The 24,696-nt window shown below is 39.1% G+C and overlaps 2 protein-coding genes and 1 long non-coding RNA gene across 6 annotated transcripts; 2 read left to right on the plus strand and 1 right to left on the minus strand.

The window, feature by feature from the left end:
• Nucleotides 1–1,518: 1,518 nt before the first annotated feature.
• LOC133744545 (uncharacterized) lies at nt 1,519–2,856 on the minus strand. Its single transcript, XM_062172639.1, has one exon. It carries the CDS (start codon nt 2,854–2,856, stop codon nt 1,519–1,521), a length of 1,338 nt encoding a protein of 445 aa, XP_062028623.1.
• Nucleotides 2,857–11,334: 8,478 nt separating this feature from the next.
• Nucleotides 11,335–17,616, plus strand: LOC133742575 (uncharacterized). Its single transcript, XR_009862634.1, has 5 exons — nt 11,335–11,605; nt 12,325–12,719; nt 16,190–16,250; nt 16,760–17,465; nt 17,569–17,616. It is a non-coding gene; the product is annotated as an uncharacterized LOC133742575 (long non-coding RNA).
• Nucleotides 17,617–19,260: 1,644 nt separating this feature from the next.
• On the plus strand, nt 19,261–23,389 carry LOC133742573 (short-chain dehydrogenase reductase 3b-like). 4 transcript variants are annotated; one of them, XM_062170257.1, is made up of 3 exons: nt 19,261–19,363; nt 22,226–22,323; nt 22,421–23,389. In XM_062170257.1, exons 2-3 carry the CDS (start codon nt 22,310–22,312, stop codon nt 23,196–23,198), a joined length of 792 nt encoding a protein of 263 aa, XP_062026241.1. In that variant the 5' UTR covers nt 19,261–19,363; nt 22,226–22,309; the 3' UTR covers nt 23,199–23,389. The 4 variants fall into 4 exon arrangements, with proteins under 4 accessions (XP_062026241.1, XP_062026240.1, XP_062026239.1 ...); XM_062170256.1 differs by having other exon boundaries at nt 19,276–19,439; nt 22,229–22,323; XM_062170255.1 differs by having other exon boundaries at nt 19,277–19,439.
• Nucleotides 23,390–24,696: the final 1,307 nt, after the last annotated feature.

Genomic DNA, 24,696 nt, shown 5'->3' on the forward strand with positions numbered 1-24,696 from the left:
GCAAGCAAAGCTATGGTACAAGAGTGGTGCGAATATGATTGATGAGGTATGAATTTGTAGTGTAACACGAATATTAATTTTTATGATTCTTTTAGTGTATATTAAAATTTAATTAGTTGATACATCTTACTTTAAATTATTAGTTGAAATATTTTGTTGATAATTATACTTTAAATTATTAGTTGATATATTAAAATTTAGTTGATAATTATACTTCAAATTAGGACTTCATAATCATACTTTAGACTTCATTTTATTTAAAGTATACATTATACTCACCTTATATTTAAATAGTTGATACATTGTACCTCTTTTATATTTGTACTAATAGATGTATACTTTTTTGTTTAAATTAAATAGCTACGTCAAACACAAGATTTGTGGAGAGCTGCGATGACCAAATCGAAAGGAAAACCAAAAAAAGGTGATTTCATTAGTTTAGAATGTTACGAGATTGTTAAGGGGTTTCAACAATTTGATGACATTCCAAACCATTCCTCTTCGGCTGGAGGAACCTCCAGGGGAGGAACTGAACGGATGCACACACAACAATCCGTTCCTGATTCTCATGTCCAGTTGGACATAGATGCAGATGAGGTAAACGCCGATGCAACTCCCAATCCTTCGGTGAGGCCTCAAGGAAAGAAGGCTGCCAAAGAAGCTGTTCGGAAAGGAAAGAAAGCATCTAATGATTCCAGTCCTCTGACAGCCGCTGTGGAGACTATAGCAACCAACCAAACATCAATGTTGTCTGCCAAGGAGAAACGTGATGAGGAATATGCTCGACATATCCGTGACCAACAACAACGAGATTATATACGCTTGCAATTGGATATTCAAGATCGGGAATTCAAAAATCAAGAGAGGGAAGAGCGTATTATGGAGATGGACACAAGTAAGATGACGCCAACCAAAAAGAGGTACTGGCAAAGAAAACAAAAAAAAATTGCGGAGAAAGAAGATGAAGATGCAACCCGTGGATCTGGCTTCCCACAACCACCATTCACCGGTGGATATTATCCACAACCTCCTTTTGTCGGTGGCTATCCACAACCTCCTTTCCCCGGTGGTTATCCACAACCTCCTTTCCCCGGTGGCTATCCACAACCACCATTCCCCGGTGGGTATTATCCACAATCTCCTTTCCCCGGTGGCTTCCCACAACCACCATTCACCGGTGGTGTCCCTTCCCCACCTTTCTCTTCGGGTGAATCCACCAACCCCAACCATATGGATGACCACACAAACACAAATTGGATTCCTAATGAAGATGAGGATTAGGAAAATTAGGGAGTTATATATTTTAAATAATTGTATTGTTATGATTCCAATGCTTGGTTTAGCACTTATGTAATATTAGATTGATGAAATGAAAATTTATTTTAATAATACCAACAAGAAATGAAAAGCTAAATGAAACCACACAAACATAATTAAAAACATAAAAACTAAAGTAGAAACCACACAAACATAATTAAAAACATAAAAACTAATAGAAAACACGCACAAATAGGAGATCTAGATACTCCTATTGCCTTGAAATTCCCAAAAGTGTTGAATGAGGTCTTCCTGAAGGTTGGAGTGACTTTGGTCAGATCTAATTTGTTGGTAGCGGTCCATGAATCCGTTCATATGATGAGCATCTCTACCAACAGGATCAAAGTCTCTACCGGTTGGTCCCTCCCATACCTCAGCAATCCTGGGCCTCATATTGTTAGCTTCCTCATCATCGGACTCCAACTCATCATCGCTGTCTTCAGGTCGTTCATTTTCGACAATCATGTTGTGTAATATAATACACGTTAACATAATGTATCGAAGGTCCTCTTTATGCCACCCACGAGCAGCTCCTCTAACAATACCAAACCTTGACTGTAATATACCAAAACATCTCTCTACATCTTTCCTATACCCCTCTTGAGCCTTTGCAAACTCGATTTCCTTGGGGCGTGTAGGATTTCGAACAGTTTTCAAGAAAGTCGCCCATCGAGGATAAATACCGTCGGCGAGATAGTACCCTAGACTGTGAGCTCTGTTGTTAACTTGGAATTGGATCAGAGGTGCTCTACCGGCGGTAAGCTCATTAAACAACAGAGACTTTGCTAAGACGTTCAGGTCGTTGCATGCCCCGGGCATTCCAAAGAATGCGTGCCAAATCCAGGTGTCGTAAGATGCGACTGCTTCCAGGATGATAGTGGGGATCTGTTTCCTACCACTATATTCTCCAGCCCAACCTGTCGGACAATTCTTCCATTGCCAATGCATACAGTCGATGCTCCCAATCATTCCTGGAAAACCTCTCCTCTCAGCTTTGGCAAGAAGTCGTCTGAGGTCCGCTGCAGTAGGAGCGCGGAGGTATTCTGCTGAGTAAAGATCAACAATTCCTCGTGTAAAGTGCTGAAGGGCTGCGACGGAGGTGGATTTCGCCATCCGACAATACTCAGCACATTGATCTACCCCTGCACCGTAAGCAAGCATTCGCAAGGCAGCTGTCATCTTCTGCTCCGGAAGCAGTCCGACTTTGCCGGTAGCATCTGACCTTTGCACAAAGTAACGATCATACTGGCAAAGGTCAGTAGATATACGCTTGAAGAGATTGAGACTCATCCTGTAACGTGTTCGGAACACCGGATCTTTGAACACTGGCCGGTCGACAAAGTAGTCGGCCAACATACCTTTGCCCCTTTCTTCTCTAAGTCGTTCCTCATTTGGTGCACGACCCGGATGAGAACCGCGCCCTCGGTGTTGGTTTCCAGATTCTTCTGCAACTGCAGCGATGACAATGGCGTTGGTGGCCATCATCTCTTCATCATCTTCATCCTGAGACCGTCGAATTTGATCCCACAAATTGTTCATTGCAAGGAGGGAAATTTAGGAAATATGTAATGGTAGAGAAGTAGAAAGGGTGAAGGTTTGTTAAGCTCGAATGGTATGTGTATGTAGTGAGCGTATCATGTCTATTTATTGAATTTTTTCACACATAAAAGTGTCGGTGGGTTATCTCTCACTCATTTCAAAAAAAATTTCGGTGGTGTGCATGTGATAAAAGTGTCGGTGGATTTTAAAATATTTTCACACTTTTCAAAAAACTTGTCGGTGGTGTCGGTGGACAAAATTGTCGGTGGAGTTAAAAAAAGTTTCACACTTTTCAAAAACTTTGTCGGTGGTGTCAGTGGACAAAATTGTCGGTGGAAAAGCAAAAAAAATTCACACTTTTCAAAAACTTTGTCGGTGGTGTACATGATAAAAGTGTCGGTGGAGTTTTAAATATTTTCACACTTTTCAAAAACTTTGTCAGTAGTGTATATGTGATAAAAGTGTCGGTGGAGTTAAAAAAAAAAAAAAAAAAAAAAAAAAGTGTCGGTGGACATATAATTTGTCTACCAAAAAAATTTTCTTTGATTGCATTTTCAAATTGTTTATCAATACTATTTATTTACATCATACATTTCTCATTTTACAAAAACAAATTAATAAAATATTCGATGAACAGTAACTAACTGGTGACCCTGACCCAACGGGTGGAAGCAAAGATCCAGTGGCAGTGAATAGTGTCCTGCCCTGGTGCCCTGGTGACATGGTGACCATGACCTGGTGACCCAACGGGTGAACTTGCTCTTATGTAACCACAGTCATGGTCACCCTCTTTTATGTTGAACCATGCCTCAGTCACTTGAAATCTATCAAGTCTCTTACGAAATCCTATTTCCCCTGGCTTTCATTAGACTTCTAGTCATCATTCTCACTCACTTAAATTCTATTCAGAAATCCTCTTTCAAACAAAATCAGTAACCATCAAGGCAAATGAACGAGTCAAAACTGTTATACCGCTCATTATACATAGTCAAAATTATTAGTCAAGCTGAATGGAGTGATCCTATTTACGTCTATCAAAGCACGAAGATGGCCTTTCCTTTTCATACTATGATTACAAAGAGGCTTGGTCAAAAATCTTCCTCCATCAAACTGAGGATTTTAGCTACTCCTGGTTTCTTAATTTTGACAAATTCTTCAACGGAAAATTTCTGTTATAGTTTGTTAGCTGGTGGAACTCTCACAGATTCCCTTTCGACCTCCTCCAGGAGCCTTTGCAAGACTCAATAAAATATTTTGACAACCACTCAAAACTTAAGTAAACATCAAGAGCATTTCCCAGTAACAATTAATCCACTTCATGTCTAAATACAAAGTTCTTTGGATCCTAAAGTGACAGTATAAATTGAAAGATGATATTGAAACTCGCCATATTTTAGTCAAGTGGTGGGATCGATTCATTCATCATGAGCGAGTTATCACTCAATTTAATCAAGAATTCCGAGTCAAAATGCCACATTCACAACAAACCCTTGCAGTCCAGTCGCCAGGTTCTACTAGCTTTCATTGTCCAAAGAAAAATCCAAAGCATAATTGAAAGAGCTGGCAAGGCATTAATGGTCCAAGCAGCCCAGTTAAGTGATGACGATAAAGAGAATGATCACAACATTCCCATACAAAGCTCAAAGAGTCTTTACTGATCTCAGGAAAACAGGTAAATGCATTTGCATAAGCATGGGATTGCAACAGGTGTTGCAATCCCCGAGTCTGCAGTCAGTTTCATGTGGAGTCCGATTTTGGAAAGTAGGTTTTTGATTTTATGTATTTACGTTTTTAAAGATTCTTCTGGTGGTTAAAATCGCAGTATTGATGCCCTAGGGTTTTTAGGACTTGTCTATTCCTAATTGATTTTCCTTAAGATTTGTTGAATTTCTTATATGGAAAGTTTCTTTCATAATTAAATGAGAATTAGGTTAGAATCTTTAGGTCAGAGGTTTTTGCCGTTGGTACTGCATATATTTGAGAAATATACACGGCAGAAGGTGGGTATCTAGAGAGGCAAGAATATTGATAGAGTCTTGCATGTTTGCTTGAGTTTGAGTTTTCACAAAGTGTCAATACGCTTGGTCCATGTATAAGTGTTATTGATCATGCTTTCATATGCATAAAACTCTCTTGAGATCAGTAGAGATACGGTGAAGAAAGAAGAACAAGATTTGAAGATCGTTCAAGTGAAGGAGTTCTAGAAGGAAGACAAACTTTGTATTAGATTTTGTGTGAATCTTATAGCCGAGCTAGTGCTATTCAAAGTTTGTAAAAGAACATATCCTTTTCAATATGATGATCTTTATTTTGGGTTCTCAAGAGTAAGAGCCCCGCAGTGTTTTTAATCTCATACTTGAGGTTTTCACTGCGTAACCAAAATATGGTGTTTAGTTTGTTATTTTGGTTTCTGCTGCCCAGTAAGGATTGATCAGTGCACTGCAATCCTCGTTTTCCATAAAATCATATTCTGTCCTTATATTTTCATAGTCTACCAATAGTAGTGAGTCGGTTGTTAAGTGAGACTAGAAGATGACCGGGATAATGGACAATACTTGAGGGTGATTCTTGTTTAACTGAAGATGGCTCTTGTTTGATTGGTACACCATGGGTGAGATCAAATGGTTCTTGTTTGACTCGGTTGAGAGATGTTGGGAGACGTCTCCTAGATTAGGACCTGGTGTTATGCTGTATTGAAGGCCTTGGGTCTGACATCTGAACCCTATAGGAGTTCTTAGGTCAGAAAGTCTGGAATGTAATTTTCACTCCCTTTGATGTATGCAATTTCAAAATTAAAAATACTTAAAATGGCCTGCCATCGGGCAAATATTTGTTTACCAGCAATATTTTGAACATCCATTTCTACAACATGTTTTGCACTTTTGCAATCAACCCGAACTAAAATTTTTTGATTTAACAAATCACCTTGAAATTTACTAATACATAAAACAATAGATAAAATCTTCTTTTTGATAGTACTATAGTGTTACTTTGTGACGGAGTCCAGACACCTGAATAGAGATGAACAATTTGTTCAAGGCAAGTGATCTGGGGAGACTTGCTGTTTGAGAATGCCTCCATGACCAATCTCAGAAGCATCAATTTCAACAATTTTGAATGAATTGACTGAAGGAATGCCAAGACAAGGCAGAGTTCTGACATATTGCTTAATTTCTTTGAATAAAGAATTGTGGACTATTGTCCAAGGAAGAGGACTAGTCTGAAGTACTCTATCAAGCAAAGGTTTACACTAGTGTACAACAAATATGGGCTAAAGATACCATTTAGTCCCCACAATTAGATTAATGGTGACAGCACCCAAAAAAAACTCACCAATCCTGTAAAATTAGTTCCTAGACTCACCAATTATACTTTTTTTCTCCGAGAAAACAGCAGAGCCTTAGGGTTGGAAATCGCAAAACAAAAGTCGCATCCTGTCCGGCGGCTCCCCCGCGTCGATAGTGGTTCGCTGCCTCATCGACGAGCGGCGGGTGTTGTCGGATGGGTTCTTAAGGTCTCTGTCCTCTCAGTCTTGCGTTCTATCAGATGGATTGGGGCGTGGACAATCCTTCACTCTTCTCAGGCGGCAGCGCTAGCGTGGATGATGGGTATTGGGCGATCGACGGTGACGCAGGTGTGGAGCAGGTGGCCAGTGGCCAGATCGCGGCGGCGGTATGCCTTGGATTGTATGGCGTTGGGTACTTCTCTGCGTAGGGATGTTCGGCGGAGTTTGCAGCGGTGGTTTCAGGCTCTTCAGCTGAAGGACACAGACTCTTGGAGTGCTATCACTCTGAGGTGGCAAGGTACTATGATCTCCGATCTGATTCTCGGTGGTTTGGGTTGGTGGAGATCTAGGTTTTGTAAGACCCCGGAAATTCGTTATTAATTTCTAATGGTTTCCAGGAATTAATAAGGTGTTCATTTGTATGAGTTCGTGGTTCAAGGGTGGTGCGAAAGTGTTTCGGACGAATTTTTATTCTGAAAGTATGGTTTTAGGGGGGTTGCAAAGGTTGACTTTTTATTCGTTAGGTTTCTCCGAAAACTTCCTTCACGAAAGTTGTAGACCGCGTCGATACGAATTCGTGGACATGTGGAATGCGGAAATCGGAGTTCGTATGAGAAAGTTATGAGCGATTTTAAGAAACTTCCGGATTTTTTCATAAATCCCAAAAGTTCCGAAAATCCCATTTTCATCCCCAAATTCGCTCCGTTCTCTCTCCTCCCTACCCGCGCGACCCAACCCGAACCCGGTGTACCGACCCGGTTCGATCTCTTCCGTCCAACGTCCGCCGACGACGAGACCACTGCAGACGGCTTCACCTCCTCCTCGCCGTCGTCCCCTTGGTGCTCGATCACGGCAGCAGCCACCGGAACTTGGAGATCGGAGCAGCCACAGACCCTAAAACGGATCCGGCCGGATTTCACCGATTCCGGTATCCCCTTGGCCGATCCATTCCATTTTTAGGATCGTCTCTTCCTCCTGATCATCCTCATACCTACCTTGTAGGACGATTTTGTATGAGGAGTGATTGATCAAGGTTTGAAACTTTTGACGGTTCTGGTTGGATCTGGAATCTTGATCAGACGGCAGAGATTAATCCAACTTCCAGGCTTGATCTAGGACGATCTAGACCGAATCTCACTTAGCTCCAGGTATGAAGGTGGCTCATCTCTTCATTTTGAACAAGTTTGTAGTTGGTCACTTTGCCATTGGAGGTGGTTGACCCGACGTTGACCACCGCCGTTGACCGCCTGCTGACCCGTCGCTTGTGGCGGCGCGTCAGACCATATTTTTGTGTTCTGTTTTCAGTTTATGCATCTACGCATCGATACGGTCGTTTTGATATATTATAAGGTTATTTTGGAGAAAGTTGATGCATGTTAGGGTTTTAGGGTTTTCGATTCGTTTCGGTTTTCGATCCGTGAGGATTTGGCCGTCTGATCGACTTGTAGTTTTGATTTATTGATCGTATGACTGTCCCAATGCCTTTGTGTGGTCATGGGCGATGATCCGACCGTTGGATCGTCGTTTAAGTGTGTTATGAATCAATTGCTAAGTTAAGATCGTTTTTGTTTAGGTGATTGACGGTTTTGTTTGGGCGGAGGGTTGTGATTGTGATTTTGAGCTGTATAGAAGACGCAGCTGGATTAGAGGTGAGTAAATCTCACGGTGTTTCGGTTGATAAATTAGTTATGTTTTATTTTAGTATATTTTATTGTTAGAATGAAAAATCATTTTCGAAACCAATTTTTGTTTTAAAATATATGAACTTGATCGACAACGGTTCATGGGTAAGTTAAAACAATGTTTTGATATAAAATGATTTCGAGAAGTATAATTTATAAAACTATAGTTGGTATTAGTGGTCATTCCTGCGTAAATGACTACGTATATATATATTTACGTGGAATATATATATGGATGGTGTGGTGTTGGGATATGTATATGTTTGATGATTATATTGTTGAAAGAGTTATTTGGAGTTGTGATGTGACAATTGTGAGTCAGAAGGTTTCAGTGGTAAACCTGGGTTTATTCTGAGGACCGAAGGGTCCGAAGTTTGAAGGTTACAGTGGTAACCTGGATTTCTATTCTGAGGGCCAAGTGGTCCGAAGTTTGAAGGTTACAATGGTAACCTGGATTTCTATTCTGAGGACCGAAAGGTCTGAAGTTTGAAGGTTACAGTGGTAACCTGGATTTCTATTCTGAGGACCGGTGGGTCTGAAGTTTGAAGGTTACAGTGGTAACCTGGATTTCTATTTTGAGGACCGAAGGGTCTGAAGTTTGAAGGTTACAGTGGTAACCTGGATTTCTATTCTGAGGACCGAAGGGTCTGAAGTTTGGTCGTAAGGTTGAACCTCGGCAGAGGTGACAGGTTACGATTCAGTTGAGCTCGAGTCTGTCGTAGTTCAGAGAAGGTTTTTGGGGTTTTTCGTTTGTGTTTACGTGAGATTGGGATTTCTATGAATTCTATTGTTTTCTTTAAATGTAATCTCCAGAACTAAGTTATATGCTGGGATTACTACCTTTTGAATTGTTTATTTTTATGTAATCTGCTGAACTAAGTAATATGCAGGGATTACTGTCTTTTGAATTGTTTATTTTAATGTAATCTCCTGAACTAAGTTATATGCAGGGATTATCGCTTTTTGTATTTTTTGTTTTAATGTAAATTCCTGAACTAAACTCTATGCAGGGATTTATATGATTTCTTTTGTTTGTTTTTATGTAATCTCCTGAACTAAGTTATATGCAGGGATTACCGCTTTTTGTATTGTTTGTTTTAATGTAAATTCCTGAACTAAACTCTATGCAGGGATTTATATGATTTCTTTTGTTTGTTTTCATGTGATCTCCTGAACTAAGTTTCTATGCAGGGATTACTGATTTTGCTTAATTCTTATTATGGGTACAGTTGTGGGTTGTGATCTGTAGTGATTGGGGAATGAGTTGTGAGGTCATCGTTTTGACAAATTCTTTATGTTGAAGAGAAGTGAGTGTGATTTGTCGTTGTGATGATATGATATGATATGAACTTGATGTTTGGTTGTGTTTTGTGGAATTAAATATTGTTGCTTTAATTATCTCACGAATTGAGAAATTATAAGCATGAGTGATGTGAGTCATTTTAATTGAGTTTACTCATAAGGGCTGAAAAGCTTACCGGGTTTGTTGTTTACATTCCCAGTGCACTATTCTATGGTGTAGGGTTTATTGTGAAGGTTAGAATATCGGGTGATCGTTATTGAAACTGAGGTGGACTTTCCGTCACGTGGGTGTAGAAGGGCGCTTATACTTGTAGTCTTCCGCTGTGTAGTGAGTTGGTAAGTGTGGTTACACGTTGAATTGATATTCAGTTTAATTTGTAAACTATTGTAATGTAATATGTGACTCTAAAGAACGAGTCGGTATTGACATTGTGAGTTCAGTTTGTTTGTTGCTTAGTTTATTTGAAAATTTTTCTAAGAGTCTTCTTGTGATTGTTTGTTCTCGCGTTTCGGATTTGAATTCCTTTATTCAAAATTCGGGGCGTGACAGGTTTACCCCTGGATCTGGCCGAAAACAGTTAGGAGTTTTGACGTGGCTTGCTGCGTGGTTAGGGTTTCTTTGGCAAGGTGAGCTCGAAGGGTTTTCCTTGTGGTGGGTGTCTGCCGGCGAGCCTCCTGGGGAGAAGGAAGAGGAGTATGGCGGTTGTTTTTTCATTTTGTTTAAAGTTGTGTTTTTAGTTAGTGCTTTGGTTAGGTTTTCTCGGTCATTAGCATGTCCCTACTCTTTTGGGCTAGGGTTGGGTCAAATTGAGGTGTCATGGATGTGGTGTCATTTCTGGGGACGAAGTGGTTTATTGTTGGTGTTATCTTATGGTCAATGTGCTGACGAGCGATCCTGGCACGTGGTCTGGTATCTTTGGGACACGGTATGGAAGAGGACGTTGGTTGTTTTAGCGGTTGTCTATGAGGTGGTATCGATATTTTCGGAATTCTCGGTAGCCCGAGTCGTTGGGCGGTATAGGTGCTTAGGGGTTGGGCCCCTTCGGCTCATGGAAGTCATTTATGGTGACGGACCCGTAACTGGTTTAGGTTTTAGGGAGGAGAGTGGGGAATTCTTGTCCACCACGGGTCATTCCCGTGTTATGTAACTTTGTTTCATTCAATAAAGGATCTTATTCTAAAAAAAAAAAAGACTCACCAATTATACATATATAAAGCGTGAATGCACTGTTACACTGTGCTAAGTACAGTGAACAGTCGATTTTACCCTCCCATTTATGGAAAAATACGAAGCTACCATTAATTAATCACTGTTCATTCATGAAAAAAAGACAATTTACCCTCATTTGAATTTTTTTTACGACTCTGCCACTGTCCTTTTTTTCCTCTATCTTCCTCCCTTCTGCCTCCCGGTAATACTAAAGATGGATCCACTGTTCATGTAACAGTAGAATGACGGTGTTGCCCCCAACTTTTAACTAAAATTACAATCTGTCTTTTTTTTTTTTCAATTTTGCCATATCTTTTCAGTTTATATATATATATTTTTTTTTTTTTATAGGAAAACAATTCTGTTTTGTATTTGTAAATTTCTACAAATGATACCTAAAGTAGGTTTTTTTTTTTTTTTAATCTTAAAAATGGAAGAGTTTCATTAATCATATTTTTGTAATTATAGAGACTTTGTTTATGAATCAGCCATAATCTGCTTAAGCTACAATCTAAAATTATACTTCTCAAACTTATGTAACTATGATCTATGACATTTTTGATCAGAATTACAAAAAGAATTGTTTAACAACTAAGCACTACATAAAAAATTGTTAACAACTAACGAATCCAATTCCCGCGCATCGCGCGGTTGCCTTTTCTAGTACTCTCAAATGTGTGATTGCAAATTTAAAAGAAACATAGAAAAGGAAGATTTCAAACTATTCAAAGTCACCAACCGCAATTTTATTTAGTAAATCTACCTACTTATCTACCAAAACAAGGGCAAAGCCCTGTCCTCAAAAATAAAAATGAAAGTCGAGATGAATTCACTCTCCCCTTCTCCCTTCTCTTTTACCATCACCGCTCAACCCATCTGCCGTAGGAACCAACCAACGATCTACAAACTATACGCGCGCGTTACTCGATCAGCTATGATATGATCGACAGTTCTGGATGTCGTTGTCGTCGATTGGTAATTAAGTCAATCGCGAGAGTACTTTCCCATAATCTGCCTTTGCATGTTCGTTCTCTCTCAACTTGCCTTGGGGTAAGTTTGTTCTCTATTCTATTGTTGTTGCAGTCAGCTTGTTTCATGCTCATCTATCAATCTACTTAGATTTAAATTGGAATTGTTCAAGGTTTTGGCTTTATTTTTTATTTTTTTTTCTCAAACTTATTGGTGTCTAATTACATTTCAGATCTTAAACTCCTTTAATTTCTGCAATAGATTATTTATCAGGATCGAAGAATAGGTTCATCACTATTCTTCACTCTCTCTTAAAAAGTAGGTGTTCGTGTTGGGTTTTCCAAGAACATGAGAATTGCTACTGGGTCGTGAATAGGCAATTTGAGTTACAACAAGTTCAATTGTGATGGCTTGTGTTGTTTGAGTATTGAAATTTGTGTACTGATTGATATATACTATATATGTTATTTATACACAAGTTAATCAGAGTCTTTTGTCATGTACTCATGTTGTTTCCTTGGTAGCATTAGTTTTGCAGTTAGATACACATGTTGAGTCTAATTGAATGTATGTAACACGTTTTTTATGCTTAAAAATGAATGGGGAATTATATGCATGCTCATTTTCTACCTGTTATGCTGTATGTCAATAGGACAACAGAAATTCTATTACTGTTGTACAACTTGCTGGAGGAACTGGTTTTCCCATAGCACTCCTGTGATTTCTTGGTGCTCTGTTTGTTTGTTTTAATTTTTTTATTTTTTCTTCTCAACATATTTCACCTCTATTCTATGTTGCAGGACTTGAAGAAGTGATGGGTTTTCTTGAACAGTCGTTTCCTGATGTTGAAATAGCTATTGAACTTGGGAAAGTACGCTCTTCCTTTTCTTTAGCAATTGGTATCTCCTAAGGGAGCTGCTATGAGATCAAAGCATAGACCCCTGATGAGAAACTGTCATTTTTAGATAGCCTGGTGCCATGAGTTATAAATTACTTTGTAAAATTGTCATGAAATCGAGGGAGCATCGAGATCTGAAAAGCAAAGCTATGTGTAATTTGTTATGCATCATTAACTAGAGCTCAGGGTGGGATCCATCAGATGGGATTTCTTTCTCTGCAGTATGTATTCATAGATGTGTCTTTTTGCAGCAATATTGAAAGAAGCTAGAGGAAACAATGGAGAAATTTTCACAAGGTGAAATTACGATTCTCACATGCACTAATATAGTAGAAAGTGGGCTTGACATTCAGAATGTGTCACGTCCCTGATTTTTACGCAAATAAAAATCGATATATATAACCCCATAATTATATATGCGTGAACGTTCAGTCATCAATACAAATACCTGGAACATCTTTCCCTTAAAACAAGTACATACTGATGCCCTGAACCAATCCAAGTTAATATACACTCGCTTAACATGAGTTATATATTACATAAGTTTACGAATTAAATTGCCATCACAAAATAAAACGTAAATACTCCTCAGAGTTCACTACAAAGCGGAAGTCGCAACAATGGCAAAGCCAATCAAATTTACTTCCTACCAGTTCTGCTGCCAACAGGCTACCTCAGCTTCAGCCACGATTTCCCTGACCTGCAAGATTAACCCCTACACCGTTTGAATAGTGCACCGGGTTGTCACACAACAAACCCGGTAAGCTTTTGCAAGCCCGTATGAGTAACTCAAAACAACTCACACCAAATTACGGGATAAAAGCCCGCACCACTCACGCCAACACGAGGAACATCTTTCGACTCGCGAATAAGGAAAACATACCATGCTTCCCAAAACAATACTTTTTTCCAAAAAGGAAATCACAAAAGTCACACCATGACAAAATCATATAAATCGTTAACCTAACAATTCAAATATGATTAATCGATCCAATCTGGATAAAACACATAAGCACATCAATCATACCTATCGTTAACCTAACAAATAGCATATGATTCTTAGTCCAACCTGGACAAAATACGTACCCAGGAGTCATAAGTAATCTACTTAGATCCATGAGGTACCATGGCAGACATACTAGCGCTCTAGCTTATCGTAACCACTCGCCCGGCTAACTGCGCGATTCCTTATCTCTTGCCTTGGTCACCATCAGCGACCTGTCACCATCGGTGACATATGATCTTCAGAACCCATCAAATCTCGGAATCAACCATTGGTTACCATCTGCGACCTGTCACCATCTGTGACATATAGAAAATGATTCACAAGTCCTCCCAAGACATTTAAAAGAAAGAATCCCCGAAACTCTCTTTTAAAAACACGTACTCATGAGCCTCAAATAGCTCCCCGCTAACCCCATGATGTACCAACAACCAATCAGTCTAACCTAGACACATAACACAGATAATCATTGGTCACCATCTGCAACCTATCACCGTCTGTGACTTTTGGTTTTCATACCCCATCTGGTCTTAGAATCAACCGTTGGTCACTATCTGCGACCCATGCTTTTCAGACCCCATCTGGTCTCAAGTCAACGTTAAGTAAGTCACACCTGACCTAAAAACGTTACGACCATCTAGTTCCGGCTTTCCCCATCCCTGCTCACCATCTGTGACTCTTGGTACAAGGACCAATACATTTAAAATGAGTCACGCTTGACTCCAAAATGTAACATCAAACTCAATACTTTTCAAACAATTGAAAACATCTTTTTCCACAATATTGTTTCAATGAAAAGTCGCATTCAACAATAATATGAACCCATCATGCATATTATTCATCACACATCATCCACAAGAATATATATATTTCACGTAAATATATATATACGTAGTCATTCGCTCAGGAATGCCTACTAATACCAACTATAGTTTGCAGTTAAATAATTAACGCCAAAACAATAATGGTAATTCCGTTCATAATGAACCTTGTGAGATTACTCACCTCAAATTCCCGCTGCGTCTTCAACAAGGAACAAAGCGGCAAATCCGCCAAATAACCGTCCAAATACTTCGTCAAGTACCTAATCACAAACGGTTTCCACTTAGTAACAATTCACATTTGATTTAAGTCTGAAACCCCTGTTTTGAACTAAAATCCCCAAAGTGGCGCCAATCAAGGCGAAACCACATCCGAGACCTCCCAAAGTCTCCGGAATACTTCTACGATCGATATGCCAAAACCACAAGTCGATCAGAAGCTCGAATCCTCACGGATCGAAACATCGAACGGTCCGAAACCGTAAAAATCACAACATGCTCATACGATCTCCAAAAATTACAAACAATATATCGAAATGCTCGTATCGACGAGTAGATCGAACTCAGGAACAGAAACTATCCCTGAGGTGGCCGGAAACCGCCGGAAAACACCACCACAGTGGCGGCACCGCCGCCAAACCAAACTCGGAATTTGACAAAACTCCCAACACCAAAGTTCTTCATCTCAACCCCAATTTCAACTTTCATAACTACAACAACGTCCAAATATGAACCAATCGATCGAATTTTACCTTAGAAGCCGACGGATCCGATGAACCCTAGTTTTGAATTCGCTCCAATTCGATCTCCACAAATGAAATCGATGCAAGCCACCTTGGGGGAAATGATCTACGTCCCTTGAAGTGCAGAATCCCTTTTGGAACCACCGCCAAAGGTGGCCGGAGCTGGGAGAACGAAGATCGGCGAATAGAGGCGATTCCGACCTCTACTCGGGTTTTTCTCGACGTTGTAGCACGAGCTGCAGCTCGACCCACCCTCGATTGCTTCCACAGACGTGTAGAGGGCAGCAAGGCGAACACAACCCGCCTTGGATCGAGTCCTATGGTGGCCGGAGGAGGAAGAACGAAGCCGGCGAAGTGGAGGGTGCGACGCAGGCTCGGGAGAGAAGTGACCGAGCTCGGGTTTCCATTTTGGGAAATCTGGGCTCTTTTGCAATTTCCGGATTTTTTTGTCCTTTTATACCAAAATGGAAAGTTTTTCCGAAGCCCATAACTTCTTCATACGAACTCCGATTCTCGCGTTCCGCATGTCCACGAACTCGTATCGACGTGCTCTACAACTTTCGTGAAGGAAGTGTTCGGAGAATCTCAACGTATCAAAAGTCAACCTTGAAACCCCCCTAATTCCACACTTTACGAATAAAATTCGTCCGAAACACTTCCGCTCCTTCCACGAGCCACGAAACCGTCCGATACCCACAATTTAAATTCCGGAAAATCCTCGGAAAGTAAATACGAAATTCCGGGGCATCACAGAATGCAAACACCATTATAATTGAGGATGTTCAACAATTTGGCCTAGCACAGTTGTATCAGGTCCTGTTCTTTCTTCTTCCTTTTTTATAATTCTCAGAGGGTGCAACATATGTGAAGAACTAATATTCAAAATTGTTACCTTGGTTGTTTTATGTGCTTTCATTAATCTAAACAAAGTGAATAAGCTCTTTTATATCTTTAATTTCTTTTACATATTAAGCCAAGTAATTTAAGCTTTCCTCTATTTTTGACAGTGCTAGATTTGTATAAACTTCTTTGCTTGCAATGACGTTTTTATTTTCAATTATCTAGTAGTGAAAAATACGATTATGTACTGAATAGCTGTGAAATTTATATTTAAATCTGTTAAACATGTCAGACATGTAGGAATGATGGTGATTAGCCGTAGATTGATTTGGTTGCTTAACCTTGTTACTGCTGTTTCAGGAATGACAATGTTGAGAATTCTATTGATAGCTACCGCGAAGCCTTTGACGTTGTTGACCTGGTGAGTTCAGTTCTCTGAGATGTCTATTTGCTTTGACTATTTTGGGTTGTCTACGGAGTTATGTGATCATATGTGGGTAGATCTACTGCACTAGAGATTGTAACTTTTAAAATGAATACAAGATGAATGAATCAATTTGGTGCTATAAGCTGGGAATTCTAATATATGCCATTCAGCATTTAGGTATTGAAAGATACAGCATATGTGATTGAAGTTGATAGGATTTCTTGCTTATACGTCCTTGATGATTTATATTCTTTTTAATTTATGGTTTGCTGTTTCAATTATAGAAATTCTTGAACTTGTATATGAAGCTTATGTCTCATGCAGATCCATTGAGAACTTGATGGCTTTTTGTTTCATTTTCTGTTGTTTTCGAATGCTGTGTTTGGTTGATGAGAAACTGCTGGCAAAGAATTAGACTTCAAACATCAAGTGTTGTACTTCTGTTAGTTGACTCAACGAAGAACTTATTATATGCTGATTGGAATTTTCTATACCTGATGCAGATGGTATATAATGGTACATGCTGTTGGCTCTCTTTTACAATATATCCGGCTGGGAATCGGCCTGTCTGCAAGGTGCTGGACACTTGATTCTTTTCTCAAATTGCTTTGCTAAAGTGATTACAAAAATGCTTATTTCTTAGCTTTGCCTTCACACTTTTTGCCTTTATACAAGCCAGTAGATTTCAAAATGTTTAACTCATAGTCTTGTTTATCATCTTTTGTTGTGGAATTATTAAGATAAGTATTAACTATAAACTTTCAATTATCTAATTCTTGTAAACACAAGCAAGATAGTTGTTTTGCAACTCTAGTATGTTCTGACCTCAAGCTCTTACTCTAAAGCAACAGTCAGGATAAAACTCACATGTGCCTGTATAGAATTATGCACGTTACTGCTAGGGACTCCATTATGTTCTATTGCTTTCTATTTAATCCAATGGAGCTGTATATTGAAGTTGGTGTTTTCTTGCATGCTTGAGCAGTTTAATGATTTGTTGGTGCAGGAAAATCAAGGAGACTAGGCCATGAGCTCTCCTTTGTTTGACTTGGCTGCTATACTTTAGTACTATAGTTGCACTTGTATATTCGAAGTTTCCTGTTCTAATATAACCTGTGAATTTTGCAGGCAAATGGTATGGCAGCATACTTTGTCACATTGACAGATTACTTGCTTGACAGTTTCTTCTAGAGATCAGACATATATAAGGTAATCATATAACCATTTCCTTAAGCTTATGTGTTCAGAATTTTAATTGCTCCACAACAAAAATATTTAATTCTAAATATTGCTTTCATTTTATGTGATGTAGTCATCCATGGAGGAGAAGAGGAAATTGCAGTATCATGCCTAGAATAAATTTTTCTTTGGTTTGATAGGAATCATTGAATTTGTATATTAATTTTAATTTTTTTAATATGAAATATTGCAGTCACCATTGTTAGAAAGTGTGTTTTCTGGTGATGGGGCCCACAGTTTGAAAGTCACCAAAAAAGTGATAGTGTCTTTTTAAGTATATGTCACGCCACCAAGCCAACAATTCTTTAATTAGTGTCAAAGAAGGTGCCTATTGCTATTAGACACCAATCATGGTTGTCTTTAACTTCAATACACACCATTCACAATGGTGTTTATAGCTCAGTTTTGTAGTAGTGACTTCTTTCGCAAGTCCGTAGAAATCTTTGACATAGTTTAATGAACCTAGAAATCTTTGTACCTGGGTTTTTTTCTAAGATAACATTAGGGAATTTATCTGCGAATTGGATGACTCTATCATTAGGGTTAATCTTAGACTGTTGGATATTGAATCCTAAGAACCTAATGCTAGTTTGGAATAACTTTATTTTAGAAGCAGATACAGCTAGGCCGTTGAGTTTGACTATATTGAGAAATTGATTTACGTGTGTCTAGTGCTGGATCGAGAGAAAATAAGGACATCCTCTATGTATACTATACAAAAGTCGCTAAACTGATTGAATATATCATTCATTATATTCTGAAATTCACAAGGAGCTTTCTTAAGACTGAATGACATTACATTCCATTCATAATGACCAAAAAGAGTTACAAAAGCAGTTTTGTACTTGTCTTCTTCACTAATTTGTATTTCCCAAAAACCTGACTTCATGTCAAATTTTGAAAAAATGTTTGAATCATGTAGTCTATTAATGAGATCACATTTGTTGGGGATGAGATATCTTATCCATTATGAGTACATTGTTTAATGGCTTGTGATTAATTACTAGGCGAGGTGTACCTCTTTCTAATTTAGCATTCTTTTGAACATAAAAAGCTGGACAAGACCAAAGCGATTTACTTTTTCGCATAATTCCTTTATTAAGCATTTCTGCGATTTCTTTTTTGCAGAATTCCATAACTTCTTGGCTCATTTGGATTTGATGAGCTTTAGGAGGTATTTTTGTTTCACTAAAATCTTTGATATAAGGAAGTTTGACTATGTGGTTCTTCCTATACCAAAAAGCATTGGGTATTTCTAAACAAATTTCTGCTTTGAGTTGCTCGTCAACATTTTTTATTCTTTGTTGAAGAGTATTGTCCTTTAATTGGTTTTCAATTCGTTTGAATTTAATTTCTTGTTGAAGGACAGTAATTTGTTTGCCTTTTGCATTAATTACCCTTATGATTGTTGGGAGTTATTCATTTGAATAACAAACAAGTCAAGACCCTTATGATTACTGAATAGTACCTCCACTCAAGCAAAACATTATTCATGTTCAGCTCAATCTTCAGCAGCCTCATCATGTTTATATAATCCAGTTCAGCTCCATACCTTGCAGAAAGGTTTCAGAAAAGTCTGCAGTCAGAAAAGTCTGCAGTCAGAATAAGTCTTCAGTCAGAATAAGTCTGCAGAAAAGTCTGCAGTCAGAATAAGTCTGCAGAAGAAAAGTCTGCAGTCAGAAAGGTTTCAGAATAAGTCTGCAGTCAGAAAAACACTATTCATGAGCTAGCCAATCTTAGCATGGTAGTTACCTCCTCACCCTATATAAGAATGTTTACCCCCTCAGTTTGAGGCAGGTTTTTTCTTGCACCAAACATTGTAAACTTAGGAGCTCATGTACCGAGCAAAATATTCCTAGTCTTCATCTGTACGTTTTCTTTTACCAGTTAAACTCTCTGTAAACGCTCTCTAAACCTTGCATATGCATTTAAGGTTTTGAATTGGTAAGTTATCATTCAGTTAATGTAATTCTTTCAATTTTCTTGCTTCCCACTTTCAATAGTAAGTTACTTAACAAGATTTGTACACTGATCAGGATTTCTCCATGTACACTTAATTAATAAGAGTAACTCTCCACCAACAGACAAAGCATGCAAAAGACATTTAGGAGCTCAAGACCACAATTTGTATTTGGCATATCAATGTTGTCTCCCACACTTGTTTAGCACATCTCTATGCTTTGTAGTCTATATATTTGTTATCCTTTGTAATCAAACATCAATCAAAGCAATTCTATTTCTCTTCATGGTATCAGAGCTACTGCTTAACAGCTCTTGATCCTTTGATCTCCAAAACCTTCCCTGGGTGTATGGAGTAATTTTCTCCATGCACCCACGGGTCTAAACCAATTGCAGCATCTCCGAATCCTTCTTCTTAGTTCTTTTTTTTTCAATTCAACACAATCATGGCAGAAGCACCATGTTTCAATTCCCCACCATATCCCAACATCCCTTCTCCTCCATAGCTTCCTCCGAATTAAAGCTTGGATTTTTTTTTCTTTGAAAAATAGCAACCAATTTCTTCTGCTGATTGCAGCATATATGAACCTTCTTCTTAGTTCAATCTCCGATGAACCATGCCGGAGCAGCGTCTCCGATGAACCATGCCGGGTAGCGTCCTGATGAACTATGCCAGAGCAGCGTATCCGATGAACCATGCCGGAGCAGCGTCCCGATGACCATGCCGGAGCAGCGTCCCGATGACCATGAACTCAAATCCGGGCATCAGACTTTGCTATCTTAAATCAATCCCAGTGATGCAGGCCTTGCTCTTTCTCTCTCTTCTTCACTGGCCGCTCTTTTGCAACAATCTCTCTCTTCTACTTCGTATCTTCTTCTTTTGCTTCTCATCTCCTCATCCTTTGAGATATTATATTCCAAACTCTCTTTCTCTATCTAATCATCTCTTCCTCATCTTTAATTCCCTCTCTTTATCTCCCTCTCTTCCATGCTCTACATCTATTTCTTTTTCCCCACATCTTCCCCATTGTCTGCCACACCAAGACAAAGCAAATGCATCAAGACAAAAGTCTTGTCTGCCACATCTTCCCTTTTCCTTTGTTTATTTTCTTCTTCCCATGCTTGCCAACTCTTTCTTCCTTTCTTGTCCGACCTGTATACCCTACTCTTCTCTTGCTATTATTTTGGCTTAGTCTCTCTATTCCATGCTTTTGTTTTCTGCCTTTCTATCAATCTCTTTACATATTTTTCTTTCCTTCTATGCATGTGTGATTATTGTCTTTCCTCCTCTTTAAACAAACTAAATCTCTTTCTTTCTCTAATCTTCCAATTCTTCTCTTCCAGTTTCGTACACATATTTTCTTTCCAACTTGACAGAAATTCCAAGTTGAGCGAAATTCAAACTTAGCGAACTTCCAAGTCTTCGTCATCTAAATTCCAAACTTCTCTTTTAATAGCTTCTCCATCTCATTCTTCTTCTCCTCATCGTTTTGAAAACTGAAATTTCAAGGTCAAATTCCCGCACCATAGCCTGCCCACTCATGGTTTTCTTCTCATATGTACCATGGTAATTACTTCATCGGCACCCCAAAAGAACAACCACTTGCATTACTCATTTGCTATATCATCAAATCCATCTCCCGTCCAGACCGTCGTCGTCTTCCTTGAATCAACCCAACACTGAGCTCACATTTTTTTTTTTTTTTTTTATAATCTCCATTCTGGCCTGCAGATTTGAGGGATCTTTTAGATTCGTGCGTCTGCGGTGCAGTGAATTTACTCTTCCTCACTCTTTACTCTTCTCACTGGCAACTCATCTGCTTACTGCCAATCTTCCCCTCCACTACTTCTTGGGTCTGGAAGTCCATGCTTGCCCACTCTCTCTCTCCTTTTCTTTTGTTTCATCGTTATTCACATCATCTTTCTCTTCTCCCCAATTTGCTTGTGTGGACTATTCACTTTCCTCTCTCCTTCTCTGACCATGTTCTTCTTTCACACTTTAATTGCACAGCAATTTTCTCTTCTACATCAGCGTGGCTCGTCTTTCTTCTTCATCGTCTTCCTTTCTTGCACTTCAATCCCGGCTCCAGGTCCGCAGATTTGAGGGGCCCTTTGGGTTCGTGCGTCTGCGGTACAGTGGATTTACTCTTCTCTCAAAATTCAACCTGTTGCACACTACTTCTTCAATCTCTCTCATCTTTGGAGTGTGTCACCTCTTCTGCTGCTTCTTCTCTGTGTTTTCAGCCACTGTGTTTATGTCTACTTCTTCTCTGTTTTCTCTCCAATCTAGCCACTGTTGCCGATATCTTTACAGAAGTACTTCTCAGGCATTGCTTTGCAAATCTTAGTTCCAAGTTCCAAGCTGCTTGCTCCTCATCCCCGCATCAGCTTGCGGGGGGATAATAAGAGTAACTCTCCACCAACAGACAAAGCATGCAAAAGACATTTAGGAGCTCAAGACCACAATTTGTATTTGGCATATCAATGTTGTCTGCCACGCTTGTTTAGCACATCTCTATGCTTTGTAGTCTATATATTTGTTATCCTTTGTAATCAAACATCAATCAAAGCAATTCTATTTCTCTTCATTAATAAGATTTTTACAAGACACCATACAAGATTTCTGCATGTTTTTTTTTTCACCTAGCTCTCATTTTCGTTTCACTCTATATATATAATTTCTTTCTCACATGTCTATGCCTTGAGCTCTGTAACCTAGCATACAGGCATTATAATATGTGAGACTGAGACAACTGGGGTATTATATACAGCAGATCCAAGAGAAGAAAACTCATTTGGAAGTTTGAGGAGCACATCAATAAAGAACGTACACACCCATTTCATCATCATCATCAATGTCTAAGTCAAGGTAACCATTAATTACAATTATTACCATTACAATTATCTCAATTTCCATTAAGATCTGGTATTTTCATGTAACACAAAATCTCCAATGCTTCCATTAGGTTGGAGGGCAAGGTGGCTCTCATCACTGGTGCAGCTGGTGGCATTGGTGAGGAAGCAGCAAGACTTTTTGCAGCGAATGGAGCTTTTGTTGTCGTAGCTGATATTCAAGATGAATTGGGTCTTCAAGTTGTAGCCTCAATAGCCTCGGAAAGAGTCTCTTACTTCCACTGCGACGTCAGAGACGAAAACCAAGTTGAACAAACAGTAGGTTACGCATTGGAAAAATACGGTAGCCTAGACGTTTTGTTCAGCAATGCAGGCATTATGGGTCCAATGACCGGCATTTTAGACCTCGACATTCAAGGTTTCGACAACACAATGATCATAAATGTCCGTGGAGTTGCAGCGACAATCAAGCACGCCGCGCGTGCCATGGTTGCTAGAAAAATCCGAGGTTCAGTTATATGCACTACAAGCATTGCAAGTTCACTTGGAGGTACAGCTCCACATGCTTATACAACATCGAAACATGCCTTAATCGGGTTGGTGAGATCGGCTTGCAGTGAGCTTGGTGCTTATGGGATTCGAGTGAACTGCATTTCCCCATTTGGTGTTGCAACCCCTCTTTCGTGCAAGGCTTATAACTTGGAGCCGAAAGAGGTCGAAGCCAGTAGTAGTGCCATTGCAAACTTGAAGGGGACTGTGTTGAAGGCTAGGCATATCGCAGAGGCAGCTATGTTTCTTGCTTCAGATGAATCCGGTTACGTTAGCGGACACAACTTGGTTGTTGATGGAGGCTTCTCGGTGGTTGATCACAGTGTTCCACCCGCCAACTAACTCGAGCTGCGAGTTAGTTGTCTGCTCAAGGAACCAACTTTTAATGCATGGTTGGAATTTCATTCTTTTTTGCTTTTTTTTTTTTGAATTAAACAGAATTTCCCTGTTCAAGTCAAACACCGTTAGCAGTAAATCCATGTGCCTTTCCTTGTAATCTGCAATGTTTATGGATCATGTTTCCCACCGTTCAAGTCTCGTTGCCTCATTATATATGTCTCCTAAATTCCCTCTGATTTGATTTTTCTTTGTTTATTTTTAAGTTATAAGCAATGGGATAATAGTAAAGAAATCGAGGCTCGCTCAGGTTTCTAGTTATGACTTATGAGGTGTCAAATGCTTTCTTTTAAGAGAAAAGAAATGTGATTTGTGTGATGTTGTTGTTGAGATTTCAATTGATTTGAAATGTCATTGTGGTGATTTGTGTCTTCATTAAAAGAAAAGGATATTGAGTTTTGAAAATAATCATTGTGTTGATTTGTTTCCTTGATGTGAGAAGGTGATTTGGTGGTGGTATGTGAGGTTGCTATAATTAATCTTGAGTTGAGATTTTTTAATCATGTGTTTGATTTAGTGTTGTGATTGAGTTTACTCATACAAGCCTAAAAAGCTTATCGGGTTTGTTGTTGCAACCCAGTGCACTATTCCATGGTATATGGGTTAATTTGCAAGTCAGAATCATTGTTGTTGAAGCTGAGGCTTTTTTGTCGTTGTAGCATGGGCATAGAATTGTACTTATGGTTTTAGGCTTCCGCTGTTGTAAGTTAGACTTCCGTTGTGGATTTGTCTATGAGGACATTTACTTATTATTTTGAAGATTCAATTAATTTGTAATTTGTGTGAATGTAATATATGATTTTAAAGATTGAGTCTGTATTGACATTGTGGGTTCAGGACATTGTTGTAAGTTTGCTTAGAAAAAAAATATATCGTTGGTATTTTGTGTCGATGTCTGAATCATCACGTCCGGAGTATTTGTGTGTCACGCCCCTGATTTTTAACACAAATAAAAATCGATATACAATCCCATAATTATATATGCGTGATCGTTCAGCCATCAATACAATATACCTGTAAACTTTTTCCCTTTTAAACAAATTACATATTGATGCCCTGAACCCACTGTGTCAATATTGACCCGCTCCACAGAGTCATATATTACATAAGCTTACGAATTAAATTGTCAACAACAAAATAAAACGTAAATGCTGCTCAGAGCTAACTATACAACGGAAGTCCTTATCAACGGTAAAGTCACAAAAATAACTTCCTACTGTAAAGCTGCAAAGGCGCTACCTCCACTTCAACCCCGATTATCCTAACCAGCAGGATTAACCCCTACACCGTTTGAATAGTGTACTGGGTTGTCACACAACAAACCCGGTAAGCTTTTGCAAGCCCGTATGAGTAACTCAAAAACACACACACCCTGTTTTCCCCAAAACAACACATTCTTTTCCCAAAGGAAAACAACACAAATCACCCCGTGACAGAAACCATA

Source organism: Rosa rugosa, chromosome 4 (assembly GCF_958449725.1).
Source record: "Rosa rugosa chromosome 4, drRosRugo1.1, whole genome shotgun sequence".
NCBI classification, from domain to species: Eukaryota; Viridiplantae; Streptophyta; class Magnoliopsida; order Rosales; family Rosaceae; genus Rosa; species Rosa rugosa.